The sequence below is a fragment of the Haliotis asinina genome, chromosome 8 (genome assembly GCF_037392515.1).
Source record: "Haliotis asinina isolate JCU_RB_2024 chromosome 8, JCU_Hal_asi_v2, whole genome shotgun sequence".
In the NCBI taxonomy this organism is placed as follows: domain Eukaryota; kingdom Metazoa; phylum Mollusca; class Gastropoda; order Lepetellida; family Haliotidae; genus Haliotis; species Haliotis asinina.
The window spans coordinates 2,822,825-2,844,863 of NC_090287.1; the positions used below are offsets into that span (position 1 = coordinate 2,822,825).

Sequence of the window (22,039 nt, forward strand, 5' to 3'; positions counted from 1 at the left end):
GTTTGCAGTATAACAATAATAATCTTTAACGGATGGTGAGTGTTCTGTTACTTTGTCGGTGACACGGCCTAGCTGAATGTTGATCATACTTACCAAATATATTTTTTTATCTTTATTTCACCTAATATATATTTCTTATTTCACAAAACACTCTAGTCATCGTATCAATGTTCATCCTTCAAATTTCACAAAACACTAAAGTCATGATATCAATGTTCATCCTTCAAATTTCACAAAACACTAAAGTCATGATATCAATGTTCAACCTTCAAATGTTATACAGTGCCGTTTTTGCCACAACATTTGTAGCCGTTTTCGCCAAGGAGAGGTTCTGTTATGTCCAAATGGTGCCATTTTCGCCAGGTGCCGTTTTGCTGTGGTGACGTTTTAGCCTGAACCCTGGATTACATGTATTCTAATTTGAGCAAATTCAAACATTACATGCAAACAATATAGGAATCTTACTTTGTATCCTTCAGGATGATCAGAAATAATACTGATAAAAGCCTCTGTCAGGGTTACTTCAGGACAATCAATTATTTTTATCTGCCTAGACAGAGACAAGACAAGACAATGGAAAGAGTGAGTTTTGGCTTATCTGCACTCCACAATATGCTGCCTACTAGTATATGGCAGCAGTCAGTAAACTGAGTCTGACCCACACAATCCAGTGATCACAACATGAGCATTGATCTACGCAGTTGGGATAAGCTGACGTGTCAAGTCTGACCACCTGATCCCATTAGCCGCCTCTTAGAACAAGCATGGGAACAAGTTTCATGGCTGGCAGATTTGAACTTCATATCTGCAGATAGATGACTCCCCAGTGCTCTTGCAGTGTTAGTCAAATGCTCTGTTTATGATACACAAAGTAAGCATTACTACATGAATTTTAGATACCAAGACAATATTAGTAGTGGACATAGGTTTGACTAACTTCTTTGGGAGGCATGTTTAGAAGTTGGTGAATCAGAAAAGGACAGAACGTTACAGATGAGCAACTGTATTGACACGCCCCTCTACCTGATTAAAGAAGTTGCTCATCCATAACGTTTTGTCCTTATATGGGTTTGACTGTACCCAATTCCGCACCACCCAACATCACTCGTCTTGAGACGATTCCTTCAATTAGAACACTTCATGATAGTATCTGCAATGCAATAATAATCAAATGTTGATCTTGACTAGAATTCAATACTGCTGTATGATCAAATGAAAAAAAAATCTTCTACAGATATTAAACCTACTGCAGTACACCCTTGTTCATCAATGGTATTTTATTTCTGTTATTTTGATATACCCTGGTCGTTGATGACATCACCATTACCATTTTTCATTTCAGTTCGAAGTTTCTCTCCCTCATACTCTGGAAATGACCATTCAGCAAATATATCACACGTCTGAAAGTCCAGAACAAGACAAGTCAAGCCGTGGTGACACTGTTGCCAGTCGCGATCACTGATGTAGAGAACAGCATAACGAGCTGGTAATGTGAAGGGAATCTGGTGACAAATGAGGCTTGGAATTTTATGTGATGCACAAATCTCCATCCAGTGCACACAAATGTAAAGAATGGGTGGTGAAAGCCCCAAACACTATACCTTGCAAGAAACACAAAGATACCGAGAGTGTACCTACAGTGCATCAAGAGTAGATATCTGCATGTGTTATTTCACTCATCACTCTTGATCATTGTCCACATGATCACAGATTTGTTCCAGCACCTGAAGTAAACATCTGAACGTAAAGCATACTACAACATTTCGGTACTGTACATGACCGTCATATTACCTGCAAGGACCTGCAAAATGTATTGATGGGATCTCCTGTACCTGCAGTTTTGTGCCTACAGGTAAATCCTGATACATCTCAGAACATGTAGGTTTGATACACATGCTAAATAAGGAGGATACCTCCAGAGACATGTTTGTCTCGGTCTCCATCTCTAAATCGTGAAGCAAGCGAGAAAATCACCTACATACACTAACTCTATGCTTTTACTGTAATCACATATGTCATCCCTTTTGAGAAGATCTTTTAGCAATTCAGGGAAATAATCAGAATCATTTTTCCATTTCCTTACAAGATGCTGCTGAGGGAAAGATGGGTTGGAATATTCCAAGACTGAATTACAAGGAGGTGTAATTCTGAACCTACACATAAACGTGTGAACAGAAATCACAGAAATTATGACAGTTGTACATGGAAATCATATTAATATAGAATAACAAATCATCACAGGACAAAATGCTAAATGACTAAATATTCACTTGATACTGATATGCAGTCTAAGTAAACTTAGTCTCAGTGTACTTCGTTATACTCCACCATTGAGATGTACATGTATATACCTCGCTTGGGCCCAATGTGAAAGAGAAGTAGACCAAAAAAATGCCAACAGCCAATTTTACGGTCTGTACACAATTTCAGTTACAGAGGAAGACATCAAAAGTATTTGTTAGTTTTGGTCTGCCACATACACAGTGGATCACACATACCACAGTTGGAATGTTGTATTCAGAACATGTTAAGAGCCATCACCAGCTGTTCAACCTTGACTGTAGCACTCTATTCATGTTACGGTCATTGGACCCTTGAGACATAACCCTCAATGTGGAGGAGAACAGACATTTACCAATTTTAGAGACCAAGAAACACAGTCACAAGAATCTGAGTTTTGAACCCTGATATGTAAAATACAGACATACATTTCAGCTAATTATGGACATTTTTTCCACCTGTTGTGGTGTTTTGATTCAGTTCATTGTGGGATTTATTCTTGTATGTTGTAAAAAGTGTGAACATTATTTGAGTATATCATGATGTAGCATCATGATGTTTGTGGCAATCCATAAGTGATGAAGATCTCGGATGTTTACCACTTTGTTAAATTTCACAAGAATATGTACAATGTTGATAAACCAATAAACAGAATCAAACAGTATCTCGAAACCATAGATAGGCATCAAGCAAGGGACGCAACTCCGCACAGCAGATTGCAGCATCTCAGACAACTATTAAAGCATCCCCCGCTTCCCCACTCAAGCACATTTCTTCACACCTTTCACAAAAATACATACATCATTTTCATTCTTCATGGAATTGTAGCAAGTTTTGGTTCACAAAACTGGACATTTGTTTGCCAGATGGGGTGCACACAGAGTTTCTTTGAGAGGCACCTTGGTATGGTATGTTCCAATGATTCCGTGGCGGATTGTTGTATGATGATAGTGGAACACAGGTTGTTTACAATGACTGCACTGCTTCCTGGTGTGGAGGAATTCTACAACAATGAAAAAACAAGGCTTATTTCCAGCTGGTTTAACTGATGAATGCTGTTCAGTTAAAATGGACAAATAACTAAAATGTAATTTTCTGAATAAAATAGATATTTTATACTTATTCTGACTCAAGCTTAATTGCTTATCTCCTCTTCCTAGTGAAGATAGTGGAACACCTAAAATCCCGTGAAGTTCCCTTCTAAAAGAAGCGGACGTAAAATTCACACTCACCCAAGTATTACCTCCCTTCCTATGCACATGGTCAGCTGATCGGCCATGACATTTCACTCTCTCCTATAATATCCCAACAGGAGAATTCAAGAGGGGCGGCTGGGAGGGCTTTCGCCATGAGTCAGGATAAGTATAAAATATCAGTTTTATTCAGAAAATTACATATTTTCCCTTATCCTGACTCATGCTTAATTGCTTACAGAATCCGATGGAAACGGTGGTGGGTCAGACCATGCGGAATTCTGCTCTCTGTTCCAAATTACGTCCAATAATTTCCCCCCTAAAAGGAACTCGTAATGGCGATAATTCAGTCCTATTCTTCTCATATTGATTGTAAAATTGGGGGGGAATCACATCCAGTCGAACTTGTCTTCCATAGAAGGCTTTGTTGACTGGCACGTGATGACACCAAAAGCAGCTAGCGTCCTGATAGTTTCTGATGCAACTAAATGTCAAGATATGGCAATCAAGACTAGTTGCGACCTTTCTTCATGTTAAAAAATCTTCATAATGAATACAAGGTCCTAATCACTCATGCTAGTCTGTTCAAGACGTGGGCATAGACTTTCTACCAAAATACTCCACAAAGCGTCTGGCTTCCACAAGTCACATGATAAATTGGGTGAGCTAAGCCAATGTCGCCGAGGAACTGTTAGTTGCTAAGCAACGACAAGTGGCCCAAACTGATGAATGCCAATGACGTCCTCCGTGGCTATGTCTCGCAGGTAATTGTTGGCTAACACCGTGCTTGACTTCCAAAAACAGCCTTCCATAATAGTAGATAGCGAGCAATTTCCATGTAGTGCTAGTGTAGAGGTTAGAGCTCTGACTTCATGCGGGTTAGAAGCTCGCAGTGGGTCTAATCCTGCTGCTTTATATGCTCTAAGTATAACAGTTCTAATCCACACTGAGAGAGTGTTGTGAGATACTTCCGTAGGTGTCTCAGTAGATATAGGGATAAATTGGTGCTTGAACCATTGTCTTCTAGACTTGGTACGTGCAATGTGTATTTTCAATGCTCTCACAGGACATAATGATAAATCTTGTGTATCATACGGTCCTAAGATTGAAGATAAAGCCGATATACAGAACTGTATATCCAGTTGACCTGGTAGTTGATTTTTTGCTATGAAATCCCATCTTAGACCCAAATGAACTGTTTCTTGGTGCCTTGTATCAAACTTCATTCAATTAAAGTCTAGAGCATGAATTTCTGACGTTCTTGCAGCTGTAGCCAGGGCAAGTAAAAATAGCGTCTTTTGAATCAACATTTCAATTGAAGTCCGATCAAGTGGTTCATACGCATCACTTGTAAGATGTTGGAGTACAATATTTAGGTCCCACGCTGGAGCTCTAAATCTGTGTTGTTGATCTTCTAACTTGAACAAATGTAGTAAGGCAAGTAACTCTGGTACTTCAGTCAGCCTGTTCCCTGTTCCCATGATGACGACTGAGCTGAGAGCTGCTAAATATGTAGATAATGTAGAACCTTTCAGACCTTTAGACAGACGTAAATAGCATAAATAATCTGCTATTTGAGGATGAGTCGCCTTGTTTGCCGAAAATCCCTTGTTCCTAGCGTATGCCTCAAAACATTTCCACATGTCATCATAAAGTGTGCAAGTGGATTTCTGTACGGCTAAGGTGACTGCTTTCTCTTCTCTTGCTGAATATCCTCGAGAAGACGAAATACGATGGTTGGCCGTGCATTTGCTTGGTGTGGGGGTGGATGAGAAGATTCTTCCACTCTGGTAATTGTAGTGTTGGTTGATCTAGCTCTTCTGTAAGTGTTGGATATCAATCTCTCATTGGCCAGTAGTGCGCAACAAACATCAGTTGTAACCTCTTCGTTTGTCTGATTTTCTTGATGACCTTTGGTATCAGTACTGGAGGGGGAAACACGTAACGTTTAGTCCATCCCATGGAATGCTGAAAGCGTCCGTTGCCCAGGCTAAGGGATCTGGTACTGGCGACAAAAAGATTGTTGTCTGTTTGTTGAATCTTGTTGCAAATAGGCCTATTAGCGGTGATCCGAAAGTTTGACTGATTAGGTGAAATGCTTCCCGATGCAGCATCTGTTCTGTTGGAGATGGACGAAGAGGATGAGATAGGGTGTCTGCCATGATGTTGCAGGCTCCTGGTATGTGACATGCTTTTACTTGAAGATTCAAACTGTCGACTAAGTTGAACAGTTGAAACGTTAGGTGTAGTAGAGTTAGTGACCTCGTTGATCCTTGTTTGTTTATGTAAAACGCCACTGTTGAGTTGTCCGTGTGAATCATTAATAACTTGTCTCTTAATCCTGTCGACCAGTGGTGGATGGCATGAATGACCGCTTTCATTTCCAGCTGGTTGATGTGAAGAGCCTGTTCCTCTTCATTCCAGATTCCTGCTGCTACCTCGTTTCCCAGATGAACTCCCCATCCTTGTAGAGATGCATCTACATAAAAGTGGTTGCTGAATACCGGTTCCTGCGCAGACATTCGATCGGCGAGTCCACCACATCAGAAAAGGCTTCAGACTGTCAGGGAACAGAATCTGTCCTCTGTTGTTGAGATGAAGATTCAAGAATTGTTGTAAGGGATGCAACTGCAGTCTTCCTCTTCTGGTCATATCTTGCGCTGACGTGAGGAGACCTAGTAGACACTGCCATTGTCGAAGTGATAACGGAGCGAGTAGAGCTTGCATTATCATATCCTGAATCCTGATCGTCCATCTTCAGTTTCAGCTGATGAAATACATGTTAGAAAAAGGCATAATAATCACACATTTATCGCCGTATACGGGACCCTGGGTGCCTCCAGCCGCCCTCGTCAGGCGATAGGGAGAAAGTGAAGTATCATGGCTGATCAGCTGACCATGTGCATAGGAAGGGAGGTAATACATGGGTGAGTGTGTTTCTTGGTTGGAAAATAAACATGCTATTCCCAAGAATATCATGTCTGTTCTGCCTCATGGTTTCAGAGTTAATGATGAGTGAGGTCCATGTCTGGTGTCCCCCTCCACAATATTGCTGAATATTGTTACAAGTAGCAAAAAACCACACTCACTCACTAAGGGTTTATGCATACCATATTGGATAAAATGCTACAGGCATTTATAGAAACTAGTGATTTTCAAAATGTAAGCTCAGAATGTTCACATGAAATAGCTTATTTGATTTCAGATCGTTTGTCAAGGTATAACTATTATACCATCATACGAAGCACATGTGACCTATGTCAGAAACCACTGCACTGGCTGAGTGGGTTAGGCCACTTTGTATGCTGGGTGCCTAACTCTGAAATAATGGGGTTTTAAATCTGGATGTGACAAACCCAACACAAGTAACACAATCTCTACTTTACTGAAATTGTGTCATCCCAAACACAACATGTAGTTCATTTGACCAGTTTCTGAAAAACATCTTTGAGAGTAACTTTAGAGACGTATGGTAATCACTTGCTTGATAACGGTGTGTGTACCTCATACACTGAAACACTGCACTCACTTCAATAAAGAAGCTGACTATCCATACAACTCAGTCTTCCTTCACTTCGTGAAAGGCATTGTGTATTCAGAGAAACACTTATTTATTTTCTTACAGGCTAGTATATGACAAGGACTCTATCCTACCTACAGAAAAAACCTGCACACATCTGCCACAATGGTGTCACTTTGCGGAAACAAACAGGACAATAAGGTTGAGTTAACTCTAAAAGAAATTTATTCCAAGAAATTAATCGGTACACTTTGGAATTCAGGATGGCCATTGACTCTCTGCTTACCTTGCAAGAATTGAGGAAGATGATGACGGCTTCCTATTTTCTTTAATACTATTTGCCGGGCAACTATTTCAATAAGAGGAGGGAATGTTGGTGTTGTTTCATTGGAGGAAATGACAGCAGTATCCCCTGTGATTAGAGGGTTACCTGAAACTGACACCATTCAGCCAATGTTAACAGATGCTATCAGTGAGCTCTTCATCAATATTCACTAATATAAACAAAACAATAATTATGTGACCAAGTTCTGTTTTTTACCTTCAAACATTTTGATCGCCATGTTTTCCATGGCAGCTGGGAAAGATGAAAGACAGTTGTCTGTCACATACAACTCTTGCAGCTGTTGCAACTGAGCCAGCTGGAAGGGGAGGTAACCCAGTCTGAAATATCGTTGTCATTATTAAACCATAGCCATTGCACATAATTAAGGAAGCTCAAACACAGTGACTGCTTTATTGTACGGAAGATAAAGATTAATGTCATTTACTGCCAGTTTTAAGTTATTTTTCTTTTATATCTGAGTTCTAATTTACACAGGCAAACAAAATCAATCAGACAGACTGTTGTGACAGAGCTTGAGTGTGCGCAGTGACATGCACCTCCCTAAGGTGGACGGTAGGCACGACAAATCACAGCCCTCTACATCCAGCTGTTGGAGACAGATCAGTTGACCAATACTGCTGGGTAGACTGGTAGCCATCTTGTTATGGCGGACAGACAGCACCTGTTATATTATACATATGACATAACCTTTTCATTACAGTTGGATATGTTCATATTTATTAAAATCTAAATATTTTAGATATTTAAATACTTACCTTACCATAGGTCTTATGCATATTACCTCTAGCTTCGCTAAACGAGATCAGACAGTCGTTGATTCGCCATCCCCTCGATGGCTACCTCATGTAATCTACGAATGTAGTCACGGAAGTGACGTGATCTCTCCACTCGCGCGAGAGCGCAGAATCCAAAATTCACTTTTACCGTCAACCGGAAGGTCCGAAGAGTCCAAAGTGGGGAGGAGCATCCAGCGTTGGGAGGGAGTCACCGCCCTATGGTAAGGTAAGTATTTAAATATCTAAAATATTTAGATTTTAATAAATTTTTAACTTACCTTACCATAGGTCTTATGCATATGGCTTCGACAGATGGATGGTGGTGTGGACTCCAGAGGACCATCCCTCAGCAAACAGTGCACATGCATCAGGAGAACTCGGGAAAGCCAATGTCAACGGTCTCAGGATAATACCTGGAACAGGACAAAGAGCAACCCAATAGAACTCCAAAGAAAAACCGACGCACCCTGGGGGTGAGGTTAATCTTAAGACCAAAGGTAAGTAGAAGTGTAGTTACCTAATGGGCGGATGGTCGGGTAAGTTGCTGAGCAACCACCAATGGACCAAATGACTGTAATCCCTCCACGTCTTCAACTGCCAAGTCCCTCAAGTAGTGGGATGCGAAGACAGTTGATGACCTCCAGAAACAGCCCTCCATGATCTGCGGTACTGTGCAGTTCCGATGGAGGGCCATCGTAGACGCCAAGGCCCTGATCTCGTGCGGGTTACTTGCTACCGGATGAGGCAGGTGCTTGTCGTCATAGGCCGCCAGGATAGTCGATCTGAGCCAGAGGGCAATAGTATTTCTGTTTACTTCACCTTTGCAGGACACGGCAAAGGGAATGAATAACCTTTTGCGGGATCGTCTCCTAGAGGCTGACCTTTTAATATAGCATCTGAGAGCCCTGACTGGACATAGCAGCTCCTCCTCCAAGTCATGATGACCCAAGATCGTAGACAAAGGAGGGATGGAGAATAACCTGTTAGGCTGCCCGGGAAGCTGGTTCTTAGCCACAAAATCCCAAAGCAAACCCAAATGAGCACGTCCGTGTCTTGACTGTTCAAATCGGATCTGAGTAACGTCAAGAGCATGGATCTCGCTGACTCTAGCCGCTGTTGCCAATGATAGTAAGAAAACCGTCTTCTTGGAAAGATGTTCAAAGGAGGCTTCTTCTAATGGCTCGTACGGCGGCCCTCTGAGATGTTGAAGGACAACATTAAGATCCCAAGCTGGAGGACGAAACTTGGTCTTCTGGTCTTCCAGCTTGAAAGCTTTGAGAAGCGCAATAAGTTCCGGTATCTTGGAGATCTGTGAATCTGACTTGATAGCAAGGACAGAATTCAAAGCTGACAAATAGGTGCCTAAGGTACTGCCTTTGAGATGTCTAGAGTTCCGTAGGTAGAGAAGGAACTGTGCCACAAACTGAGGAGATGCTGCCATGGGATCTTGAGATCTTCGTGCGCAAAAATTCTCAAAAGAGCGCCATTTGTCGTCATATAAAGAACGGGTAGAAACTCTATGCGCGCGAGCTATAACGTTCGCCACGTGCGCAGAGTAGCCCTTAGCCTTTAATGCTCTCTGCAGATGACCCATGCGTGAAGATGGAATCGCCGTGGATCCGGATGCAGCTGTCGACTGTGTGGATGTCGAAGCAGATGCAACCACTCTGGAAGTTTGTAAGGGTCTCCGCTGGCGAGCCGTCGAAGATCGGGAAACCACGATCTGGCTGGCCACCAAGGTGCGACCAAAAGCAGTCGGAGGTTCTGCGTCAGTCTGATCTTGGCGATTACATCCGAGAGAAGAATTGGAGGAGGGAATGCATATGCGTCCAGTCCTTCCCATGATAGAGACATCGCGTCGACTGCCCACGCCTGTGGATCCGGCACGGGAGATACGTACGTTGGTAACTGGTGATTGAAACTGGTGGCAAAAAGATCTACCAGTGGTCTCCCGAGTTGCCAGCAAATCTGGCGAAATGCGTCCGGATGAAGCATCCACTCCGTCGGGGATGGTTTGCCGGGGCGCGACAGGGCGTCTGCCAGAATGTTTTTGCAGCCGGGAATGTGACGAGCCGCGATCACGATGCCGTTGCTGTCTACCAGATCCGCTAACAGGAACATCTGGTCCAGAAGTTGTTTGGACCTGGTTGTACCCTGATTGTGAATCACCCACACGACCGTGGAATTGTCGGACGCTACCAGGAGTCTGGAGTCTGTTAGGACCGGTAGCCAGTGGCGAACTGCTAGGATGACTGCTTGCATCTCCAGGCTGTTGATATGCCACTCCTTTTCGGCGTCTGACCACAGCCCTGAGGTTGTCTGGCCGTTCAAATGAGCACCCCATCCCAAGAGGGATGCGTCTACAAACAATTCGTGGTCGTGGTTGAAGTTTGTCAAACAAACACCGGCGCAGACGTTCCACTCTACCGTCCACCACCTGAGGTACTGATGCAGGTGCGGGGGTAGAAGAAATGACGACTGGAGGTCGTTCTCTCGAATGAATGGTAATAGGAACCTCTGTAGTGGACGCAGCATAAGCCGTCCTCTGAGGGTGAGGTCCTGCGCCGACGTCAACAAGCCCAACAGAGACTGCCATTCTCTGAGGGTGAGAGGTAGGGACAGAGCTCGATCCGTAAAGGCGAGAATCTTCTGCCATCGATCGGGAGGGACCCTGACTAGATTGAGCCGAGTCAGGAACAACCCCCCAATGAACGTTAACTCCTGCGTTGGTTTCAGTTGCGACTTCTCGAAATTGATAATCCATCCCAACTGTTGAAGTAGGCGTGTGGAGAAGTCCAGTTGTTTGCGTAGCAACTGAGGATTGCAGTGATTTAGAAAACAATCGTCGATGTAAGGATCGAAGTCTATCCCCCGGAGGTGCAGAAACCGGGTGACAGGCAGTGTGACCCGAGTGAAAAGCCACGGGGCCATAGAAATTCCAAACGGCAGCACTCGCCACTGGTAGTGTACTCCGTTGAATATGAAACGCAGGAACTTCCTGTGGCGTGGGAATACGGGAACGTGCAGGTAAGCATCCTGTAAATCTAGGCTGGCCATCCAAGCTCCGGGTGACAATTTGGCTCGGATCTGATCCAGTGATGTCATTCGGAAATGCGGGGGCTCGGCTAAATACAGGTTGTTGAAAGTCGCCATGTTGTGAATCATCCGCATTTTGGTGGAACCTTTCTTGGGTATCAGGAAGATGGGTGAATAGAACCCCGGGGAGAGATGGGGTTCTGACACTATCTCTATAGCATGTTTTGTTAATAAAATGTTGATGTTTTCTAGGATAAGTACCTGTTGATCTATTGAGTACCCTCGTGACAGGGGAGTGGTAGTCAACGGCGGAGCTCTGGCTAGTGGTAGCTTGTAGCCGGCTCTCAGGATCTTGCAAACAAACGGGTCTTCCAGGAATGTCCAGTTGGCCCAGAAGATCCCTAGTCTCCCACCTACAGGGGTCGGATGAACTGGTACGACTGGGGGTGGGAGGTCCCAGTCGTAGTAGTCCATGGCTTCAGCGGCCGGAGTAGGGACGCTTGCCCCTACCTCGACCGGACGTAGCTGGGGCATCCCTGCCACGTTCTTGAGGCTTGCGCTGGACATCTGAGTCTTTGGTACGACCTCGTCCCCTCCCAAACGAGGAACGGATAGACTCTCTCCTGGGTACATATCTTTTCTTGGCATTACCCCTGGCTCGGCCACGAAATGCAGAGCCCAAGGCCTCGAAAGTTGACAGCGCCACTTCCGTGTTAGTAAGTTCGGCATGTTGTTTATACACCGACGGTATCTTTTCATCAAAGAGGAACTTAGACGTAAATGGTGCACGAAGAAGTTGACGTTTAAATTCCTCTTGCCAAGAACAAGCATCTAAAAATCCAGATCGGCGCATAGTAGTAGTCATGGCTAGCGCCGCACGTAAGTGTCCAAGTAGGTCATGGAGTACTCTGCCTTGCCAAGCAAAAATGGTAGTTAAATGATCCACCCTCGAGGCATTATCCTCTGACAAATCCAAGGCTGCAGCGGAGGTGGCTGACGCAAGCGCCGAGATAGGTTTAAGCATACGTTTCAGTTCAGTATCAACAGCTGCTAACTTTGAATCCTGAACTCTGTAAGATGACGGAGTTGAACTTGACAACCTCTTAATTGAATCGTCTAGCGCCGCCCCGTTGTCGGCAAAATCCAGACTGTGCACTTTATAATCTGATTTCTTAGACTTCGACGCTTTGATGGTCGGATTTAAGGATAACTTCGCAAAGTCCGAGTCTAACAAAGTAATCGCATCCGCCACCATAGGGTGTGGTGGAATAAGTAACTCAGGAGTCAAGTGAATCGACGCCGGGTTGTTTGAATCCGAAGAAGGGGAAGGACAGTCCGGTAATCTGTCGGCAATCCACTCAAAGACAGCAGTTAAGGGAAGATACGTGCCATCACTATCACCAACATTGCCAGGTTCCTCCTCATAGTCTGGGCAAAAGAACTGTTCCTCGTGTTCCTCCCAGGAAATAGAGGTTGATTCTCGTCGCTGACTCGAGTTGGAAGCAGAGTTCTTAGTGTTAAATTCTTTGCCGGAAGTCCGCAGTGGTTCCGGCGATCGCGAACGCTGGGATCTAGAGAGACGTCGTGGTGATCTTGACCGAGATCGCACTCTACGTCTACTTCTGGTACGTGAGTCTTCCTCTAAGGAGCGCCTTGGAGAGCGGGAAACCGACCGGGAGCGGAGGCGCCTGCTACGGTGTGGAGAACGAGAGCGCCGACCCTTCGGGGACCTAGAACGAGATCTGCGCCGGGAGCGCTCAGCCTCTAAACGACGAGCGCGCTCTTCATCCAGCTGGCGCTGTAACATTTCTTCTTTAGTCAGCGTATGAGACACTCTGGGGATCCGATAAGACGTAGTTATAGGAGCAGGGTCCGGCAACAATATTGGCGCTGGCGTTGGTACAGGCGCTGGCGTCGGAATAGGCGCTGGCGTCGGAATAAGCGCTGACGAAAACACCGGTGCTGATGTAAACAAAGGCGCCGGGACAGGCAGTGGCGCCGGGACAGGCAGAGGCGCCGGTACAGGCAACGGCGCTGGCGTAAGTCTAGGCGCTGTCGTTGGTAAAGGTGTAGATACCGAGGTAGGGAGTACAGCAGCGCCCGGCGTCAAGAGAGATCGCAGAAGCCTCTGAACTTCAGGATGGGATAAGGCATCCGGGTGAGATAAATCTACAAAGGCGTCCGAACGCGTAGGCTCTGGAGAGGAGCGCGCCGGCGTAATAGATGAGCGCTCCACACTCGGCGTTGATAGTGGTATTGAAGGCGGTGGTAGATCTTGGTCCTCAGGTAAGGATCCCAAGGAAGACGCTGGCGACGACATTCTTCTCTTACGTTGCGTAAAACGTTTCCTCCGAACCGCCAAAAAGGTCTTGAAATCGGTGAGAGATAACGCTTGACAGTGTAGGCACCGACTATCGATGGAACAAACAGCGGACGCACAATCCGGACACCAGGGATGTGGGTCCTTGGCTGATTTCTGCCCCTTGCAGACAGTACAATAGTGTCGAGTCATACACAGAACTGTAACAGACAAGAAACCACGACTTGACGACATGTTAATACAATACTAGGAGGAAAACCCCCTACATAAAAATGTAGAAAGTAGTTGCACCCCTACGTAAAAAATAGGCACACCCGTAAGTGCGGGGCAGCGAAAAATAACAACCACAATGGCTGCCTTCGCTACGCTGAAATTCATGGCAGAAAAAAGTATGCTAAATACCGAAAACACAAGTGAAAATGACCAAGCATGGGCAGAAACATGACGGGCAAACCACCAACAAGATGAACTACCCTCATGGACGCCATGTCGTTCTCACCTCCGACATGGCCAAGCCAAGCCTGAGTGAGAAAAGAACAACACGAGGTAGCAAGGTAAGCACATTAAATGCTTGTATGACTTGACTTTGATACATAATGAGGGGATACAAACCATACCTACCAAGGAGTAGCAACTTTATTGAAACTACACACAGTAGGAAAAAAAACTGCAAACCAACACGTCCGTTCGCACGAACGCTAAAGGTAAAAGTGAATTTTGGATTCTGCGCTCTCGCGCGAGTGGAGAGATCACGTCACTTCCGTGACTACATTCGTAGATTACATGAGGTAGCCATCGAGGGGATGGCGAATCAACGACTGTCTGATCTCGTTTAGCGAAGCTAGAGGTAATATGCATAAGACCTATGGTAAGGTAAGTTAAAAATATATCTTAAAGTCAGCCAATTAAAACACTAACAGTATATGTAAACACCTCTCCTTATTCGTTTTATATAGCAAACCATCAAAACACACCTGCATTACTAGTAATGTCAACAGAAATCACTGACTGAATTTAATTGTCAGCACACAGATAAATAAAATATAACATGCCAAATGGTTTTCTGCAAAAAGAAAACACAAGGAAAGATTTAACTATACTACTCTCCACATCATGTGAATTCTCTTCAACTGCAATTCGATGACAGACTAAATGTAGTTTCATGAAATATTCTTCTTACCTGTATACTAAATAAAAAACCTTAATGATATGGGACATTTAAGAATAAATGCTAACAAAATCTTTGCATGTAACCCAGTGTAAGAAAACTTAGTGTCAGTATTACTCGTTACACCACTCTGCTGAGTCCTACAAACCCTAGTAGATGGTGCCAGGTAACCTTTGAGCGACCTATGACCGTACAATCAAACGCGAGATGGCCGAACCAATCAGAGAGCGGTTACTGTTGAGGGTTTGGCAGGTCTTACAAAATTCCCCAGTCACTGACACTGATCCCTCAACAAATGCAAATGTGCATAAAACACAGATATTTGACCAGCTGTATATATGGTTAGGGCTTCCCGATGACATGGTTACCTTCAGCTAATAGATGTATGCTGACATCACTGAATATTGACAAAAATGCTACTTTCAGCAATTGTTTAAGTGTTGACAGTGTTGTAGCATGCTCAAAGTGCATCACCCAGAAGCAGTTGTATTGAAAATAGCATTCAGAATTGTTTGACTACAAACCTTTCCAGGGTAAAAGTTCAAAAGGTATATGTGAATGTCCACTTTCATGATCTGTTAAGCTGCGTTGATTGGTCAATCTCAAAGGTTAAATGACGCGACCTGCTACTAGGGTTTGTTTGAGAGAAGTGTAATGAATAATACTGAGACTAAGTTTACTTCAACCGGCATGTAACCAAACAATAGGATTTATATAGACAAGACACATTAAGAATAATCTCTTAACTGAAAATTTCTTACCTTTAAATTAAAAAGTTTTCCTATTGCACTAGGTAAAGATGTGAGACAGTTATATCTGTAACAAGATCCAGCGCATTCACATCATCAAAAAAAACACAAACCATTAACTTAAAATCATAATAATTGCAGGAAAATGCATGCATAAGAAAAAAAAATCCTTTTGGAGAGATCATGTCTGAGGAAGAGCAATAGGGTGACAAAATGTTTTCCATTTCAGTCAAGTAGGATCTTGACTGCAGAATTAGAATAAACTTGAAATTTACTGTAAGCACACATCTTGACATAAAGTTACTTGACTATTCATTATTCATTAAGGTGTAACAGGTGTCTCACCCAACATAGAGCTCCTCCAGGAGCAAGAGATGACTGATCCGTGGTGACAGGCTGGGCATCAGGTTGTGCTCCACGTTCAGGTGCTTCAGACTAGGCAGGTGTAGTAGAGAATCTGACAATATACGGGTAACAAGTGTGCAACGTGAAGGAAGACAAAACTCTCATTGTGAAAGTGTTAGTATGAAACTATAAATGGGAAACAATAAGTGTGAAACTATAAGTGTAGTGAGAAACTATAAGTGTGAAATTATAAGCATGAGACTATAACTGTGAAACTAAAAGCATGAGACTGTAAGTGTGAAACTACAAGTGAGAGATTATAAGTGTTAAACTACAAGTGTGAAACTATAAGTGTGAGACTAAGTGCGAAACTATAAGTGTGAAACTATAAGTGTGAAGCTATACGTGTGAGACTAAGTGTGAAACTATAAGTGAGAGATTATAAGTGTTAAACTACAAGTGTGAAACTATAAGTGTGAGACTAAGTGTGAAACTATAAGTGTGAAACTATAAGTGTGAGACAAAGTGTGAAACTATAAGTGTGAAACTATAAGTGTGAATACTGCAACAACATGATTACCTTTACATTACTGATTTCATGGATGCCTTTCACTTTAATTTCAACAGTTTGTTAAAAAAAACACAAGTGTTCATTCAATCTTTCATGACAAGCATGTAAACTGTGGATACGTTGAGTGAGTGTATACCTGGAATGTCAGTCAGCTGGTTGTGTCTCAGATTCAGCTCAGTCAGCTGGTGTAGACTTCCTAACGAGGACTGCAATACAATCAGCTATGTTAACGTCTGTATCAGAATATTTGTATCATCACCTGATATGATCCTAAACTTTGGCATAATTGGTACAGTCATCACAGAAATATATATACTTGAAACATCAATGAATGATTCTGAAGTATACTTGAAAATTTAAGACACATGAGACCATATAAGGCAAAAAGCATTGAGAAGAAAGAATTCATGACGAACTGGAATGTGGGTGAGCTGATTGTCGTTGAGTTGAAGTTCTCGCAGCCCCTGGAGACAGCCAATATCTGGCGGAAGTTGGGTGAGACTGTTGCAAGACAGGTTGAGGTAGGTGAGCTGGGCACCGACAAACCCGAGACGCTCAGGGACACTGCCCATACAACTGTTGCTGCAACAAAGCATGACATGACTTGACCACACAACTGAGCATGTCCTGATGAAAGCTGAATATAAAAGACATGCCTCACACTGAACCTCTATCACTCAAAACACCTGGCAGTATCCTTTCCCTGATATTTTGTCTCCTGCACTAACCTAATATGGAAGAAAACCAGAGATGTGTTCAGAATCAGGAATGTCCGCAAGCGCTTGATCCTGAACACCTGTGTCCAGACGAGTGCCCACGAACTATCCTCATAGCTGCCTCGCCAAGCGAACAAAGATGGCGACCATATTTAACAGAAAAAAACCCATTCAAATCATTATCATTAGTTAGCATCCAGCTGACGAATGGGCAAGGAATAGCCAAGAACTGTTATGTAAAGCATAAAGACGAACTTGACATCCATAACATTTTTTCTTATGCATGTTTAATGTCTGTCATTCGTCACCACTCGCCCCTTTCCGTAACCTCCAACAAGAAGACGAAAAGCTATTCAGATTTTCCCGGAATAGCACGAGTCACAAATGGTTTGATGTAAGCAAGTGCTCGCATCCGTTCAGGACCCATGCAAACGCTCGCGGGAGGCAATTGCGCAGGCGCTCACGGTTCTGAACACGCCTCATGCCTTGTTAAAGCTCATAAGGTATGGGAGTGTACAATTTCCTTAAACTATCAACCCTTTAACCAACAGGATGAGGGAATGGTCTTGCAACAGTCATCCAGCTAAGATGCAGCAGTGTACATGATGGGATGGGATCCCTTCCCCAACATCAACCGTTTTTGTCTGCTCAAGGATAAATTGGGTAGTGTTTTAGGTCCCAAAGGGAAATGACTGACTTGAAAAGATTTAGTGTGAGAATGTTTCATGTTAGACTATGTCAGTATTTTACAAGCAGGCATGGACAGTCAGTGTTTCTCTATATGCCTGTCTGTGTTGGGTCTCTGGCAGTTTGTGTAACCATTTATGGTTTCAGTATCAAAGTTTGCAAGAAATGCAAGACAAAATATACATAAAATATACATAACACTGTTTGCCAAAAGTATGATTGCTTTCGACCAGTTTGATACTATTTCATTTCAAAATATTAACTATACTGTCCATGGACAAATAAATGTACATGTACTAGATACCTGAGATCGATTCCTTTGGGCCCAGTGATCCGTAGCCCCATGCTGACGGAGTCTGACACAACTTCAGGCTGATGCACGCGACACTGTCGTCGGCCCAGGCAACATCCAGAGCACATCCCATATCGACACTTTTGGTCTGACATCAGACGACCACACCTGACAATACCAAGAAAACGTTATTGGACCAGAGTGCAACATGTTTTTGTCTGGCAAATTAAGGTGACATTTCTAAGCACTCATGATACATGCCAGTTTGAATACATCAGTAAATAGTAGCAGACATTAATTTGAAAACAATACTGGCAGTACATGCAAAGATTCCACAGTCTTACCTGATACACACAACATCTAGGCTGGAGCTGATCAGTGACCTGTGGGTCATCTGAAACAAGATGTAGGGCAGCAGTAATTACCATGCACAGTGGAAGTCAGGATGCTCAGTTGAAAACGAGAAACTAAACATTCAGTTCACCCTCATCCCTCCTGACATGAATGGCTGATGTGACCAGTTGAATACTCAACTCCCACTACAGGGCTGACACTAAAATGATGCCACTCCATTCTGGACACTATTTCTGTTTACTGTATGTGCCATGTAAAGGGCGACTTCATTCCTGGTATTGTGGACCACTGGTATAGCAAGGTAGAGACACGGTATGGCAAGGTATAGACATTGTATGGCAAGGTATAGACATGGTACGGCAGGGTATAGACATGGTAAGGCAAGGTTTAGACATTGTATGGCAAGGTATGGATATGGTATGGCAAAGGTTTAGCCATGGTATGGCAAAGTATAGGCATGGTATGGAAGGCAGAGAGATGGTATGGCAAGGTTTAGACATTGTATGGCAAGGTATAGACATGGTATGGAAGGTACAAGCATGGTATAGCAAGGTATAGACATGGTATGGCAAGGTTTAATAAAGGTAAGGAAAGGCAAGATAAGGTGAAGGTATGGCAAGGTATCTCAAATGGTAAGGTAATTAAGAGTTACGGTATGGCAAGGTATAGCAAACATAAGGTAAGGTATGCTAATGGTGTGGCAAGGTATGGCAAAGGTAAGGTGAAGTATGGTGATGGATAGTGAAGTTTTGGTGAGCTACAGCAATGGCATGGTGAGGAATAGCATGGTAGGGGTGATATGGCATGGCATAATGAGGTTAAGATGCTGTTTAGTGATAGTATGGTTAGTTAGTGCCTTCCCTCCATCTACAGCATCATAGTGATCGCTGTGCATGCTCTATCAAACTTCACACAAATATATGTTGGCTTTGGATACTGAACCAGACAATACTTGGTACCTGGGTCAAGCCATGCAGGGGAGCTAATTCAGTGGGTGTGGTGGCGGCGGCAGACTTTGGGTCACTGTTTACAGAAGGATTATGGATGAGCGTGACAACATGGATGATGGCCCACAGGATGGAGCAACACAGGGAACCTGTGATTGCCATGGCGATGGTGGTTGTCTGGACATCATTGCTAAAGAAGATAAGGTCATAGGTGAACCTGGCCAGATATTGTCCCCACCCGCACATATTGGTCCTCGTCTACAGGGAATCTGAAAAAAATGAAAAATGAAAAGTATCAGAGAAAAAAGAGAGAGAGAGAGACTATGTCAACATATAGTTGCAATTCAGTCACTGTTATGGTATTGTGTGTCATAATCATGACAGTATTTAAACTGCAAATGATATCATAAACCGGCTAATAGCAGACTCGGTGATAATTTAATGTTACTTCATCAACACTAAACAAAGAATTGACGTAAATATTCTATGTCCTTGTGCACACGCTAATCTATTTCATTGAGTCCGTTGTCGATTTTTAATATATATATATACATACTATTTCTGCAAGCTTTCCAAAAAATGTTTTGCTGTTTCTCAAATCTGTTGTGATGATAAACATGATCAGGAAACAAGATCAATGCATATCTCTAAACACACTGAGTAGCTGAGTATGTTTTTTAATATTCTTTAATCACAATACTCCAGCAACATCATTGTAGGGGATATAAGCACGGATTGGGAAGGCAGGGACCATGGGCCATTTAGTACATTAGATAAAAACATGTCAAAATAAAATTTTGAAGCTTACTATTGTTATTTATTACTAGGGCAGTGGCCCACTCAATTCAGAAAATGCCTAAAAACCCCTGAAAATTCCCAATTGTCAAAGTTGTTTATCCCTGTATAAGCTTCACACAATGTACCCATATGGGGTCAGACATGTTAGATGAGCTGATTACAATATGATGATTTTTTCATTTGAAATTTTACCCAGGACTGTCTCACCTGAGGGATTACTGTGTCTACAACTACAAAGGATCACTCCGCCCATTCCAAGCTCTCCCTGTAGACACAATGATCAAGACATGCCTAGCACATTATAATGTAGGCCAGTTGCATCTGCAAACAGTCTGAAACATAGGTCATCAATATCATGACCATTTTAAAGTTTAATATTTGACAACACTTAATAAACTGTTTAAAAACATCACTTTGGTCTTTGGCAGTGAAGATCTGCAATGGAAGTTAATATCACAAACTACTCATTTGCTCACTGACATACATTTACAGATTTCATTTGAAGAAAGTGCATACATTTTTCAATATAATCTTCAGCATTTATTGTAGTTTCACGGCTACTGATTCCAGTCAATTTATGCTTGAAGCATACTGGAACTGTGTGGGGACTAAAATATCTTTGAGTTAGCATTCAGGAACATTTTAAGAGTATTTGATATGAGTTAGCATGGATATTACTGTGTACATTGCCGTATTCAGGTACTGATACCTATCTTACGACTATTGTATTCACAATTCACAAGAAAAATACATGATTAAGATTACCATGGCAGAGAAAGCTGGATGATTTTCTATCAGTGGCTTTCCTTGTCTCAACTGCTCATTCTAGACTTCTGTTAGTACAACCACATATTATAACAGTGTAAGTGTAGAAGTGTTTCTCGTGTAATCTGACAGCTCATTTGTGAGATATTCATGTAACAGGTAACCCTTTGAACAATTTACTTCTTCACTTACAAATGTATTAATAATACTGACACTTCACTTTTGAGTCAATCTATCAATCCTAAAATTTCCATCAATGGCTTTCCTTGTCTAGACTGCTTATACTATATATCCGTTGGCACAACCACATATTATCCTAGTGCAGAACTGTTTCTTTCTTGTGTATGTTAGTCCTTGGTGGACTGTTGTTTGATGTATCTTTGATGATTGTTTGTGAGAGCAGTTATTGCGCATGTGTCTATTTCACTAACTCCGTCCTGTGACGTTTGACACAGAGGTCAACTTGCTCTTAAGTTCGGACTCAGATGCCTGAGCGAGGACTCCGTGACAACTGACTGAGACCTGACCCATTAATGGTATAATTTGCCACAGGAAATATTAGCATGGTGGTGATTAGTGTATATTTTGCAGACCTCGTAACGTAACGCATGTTAAACCTGTTGCACTCTCAGGAAAGGTTAACAGAGACAAACAACAAACAGATGAGGCAATGGTCTCATCTGTGTAGTTAATATTACCAGATCGTGGAGTATCCTGTGTACACACCTCGACCAACCGTATCTCGTTCACTTCCTTGATATCGACCAAGCAAGTGCCCGTAGGTTTATGGTTGTCGCGAATGTCAACAAATATTTTGTACGGTTATATTTATATTATTTAAGATTGTGATTGATTACTATGAATTCGAATGTACGGAAGGCACGTAATATTCTCTACACATTGAATATTTACCTCTTAATTACTTTTGCGACATACGTTCAACTGCCATCGGCGAAGTCCGGCTATTTACGGCAATGATCGGGTGCTTGGCAGTGTTGTGGCAAATCCTCGGGCACGTCAGTGACACAGTCTGTCTCAAAATCCCTGAACCACAGTAGTTTCTTCCAAGCCCTCCCTGCAGTACTAAAGCCTAGCAAGTATAGATTTCCTCAGGTCCAGAATCTCTAGTCACTGTGGGGACTCCTTTTCAGTTTATGTGGGTTAGTTTGTTACTAT

At 42.9% G+C, this 22,039-nt stretch overlaps 1 protein-coding gene and 1 long non-coding RNA gene across 2 annotated transcripts; one reads left to right on the top strand and one right to left on the bottom strand.

Moving 5' to 3' along the window:
• Positions 1 to 3,040: 3,040 nt before the first annotated feature.
• LOC137293489 (uncharacterized) lies at positions 3,041 to 21,622 on the bottom strand. The gene is made up of 13 exons (XM_067824057.1): positions 21,562 to 21,622; positions 20,306 to 20,430; positions 19,313 to 19,569; positions 18,344 to 18,393; positions 18,012 to 18,167; positions 16,721 to 16,886; positions 16,441 to 16,510; positions 15,734 to 15,845; positions 15,401 to 15,455; positions 7,834 to 8,000; positions 7,535 to 7,656; positions 7,280 to 7,429; positions 3,041 to 3,283 (listed from the first exon to the last, which is right to left on the bottom strand). The coding sequence occupies exons 3-13, from the start codon at positions 19,544 to 19,546 to the stop codon at positions 3,120 to 3,122; spliced, it is 1,446 nt and encodes a 481-aa protein (XP_067680158.1). The 5' UTR covers positions 19,547 to 19,569; positions 20,306 to 20,430; positions 21,562 to 21,622; the 3' UTR covers positions 3,041 to 3,119.
• LOC137293490 (uncharacterized) lies at positions 3,540 to 6,443 on the top strand. Its single transcript, XR_010957483.1, has 2 exons — positions 3,540 to 4,237; positions 5,898 to 6,443. It is a non-coding gene; the product is annotated as an uncharacterized lncRNA (long non-coding RNA).
• Positions 21,623 to 22,039: the final 417 nt, after the last annotated feature.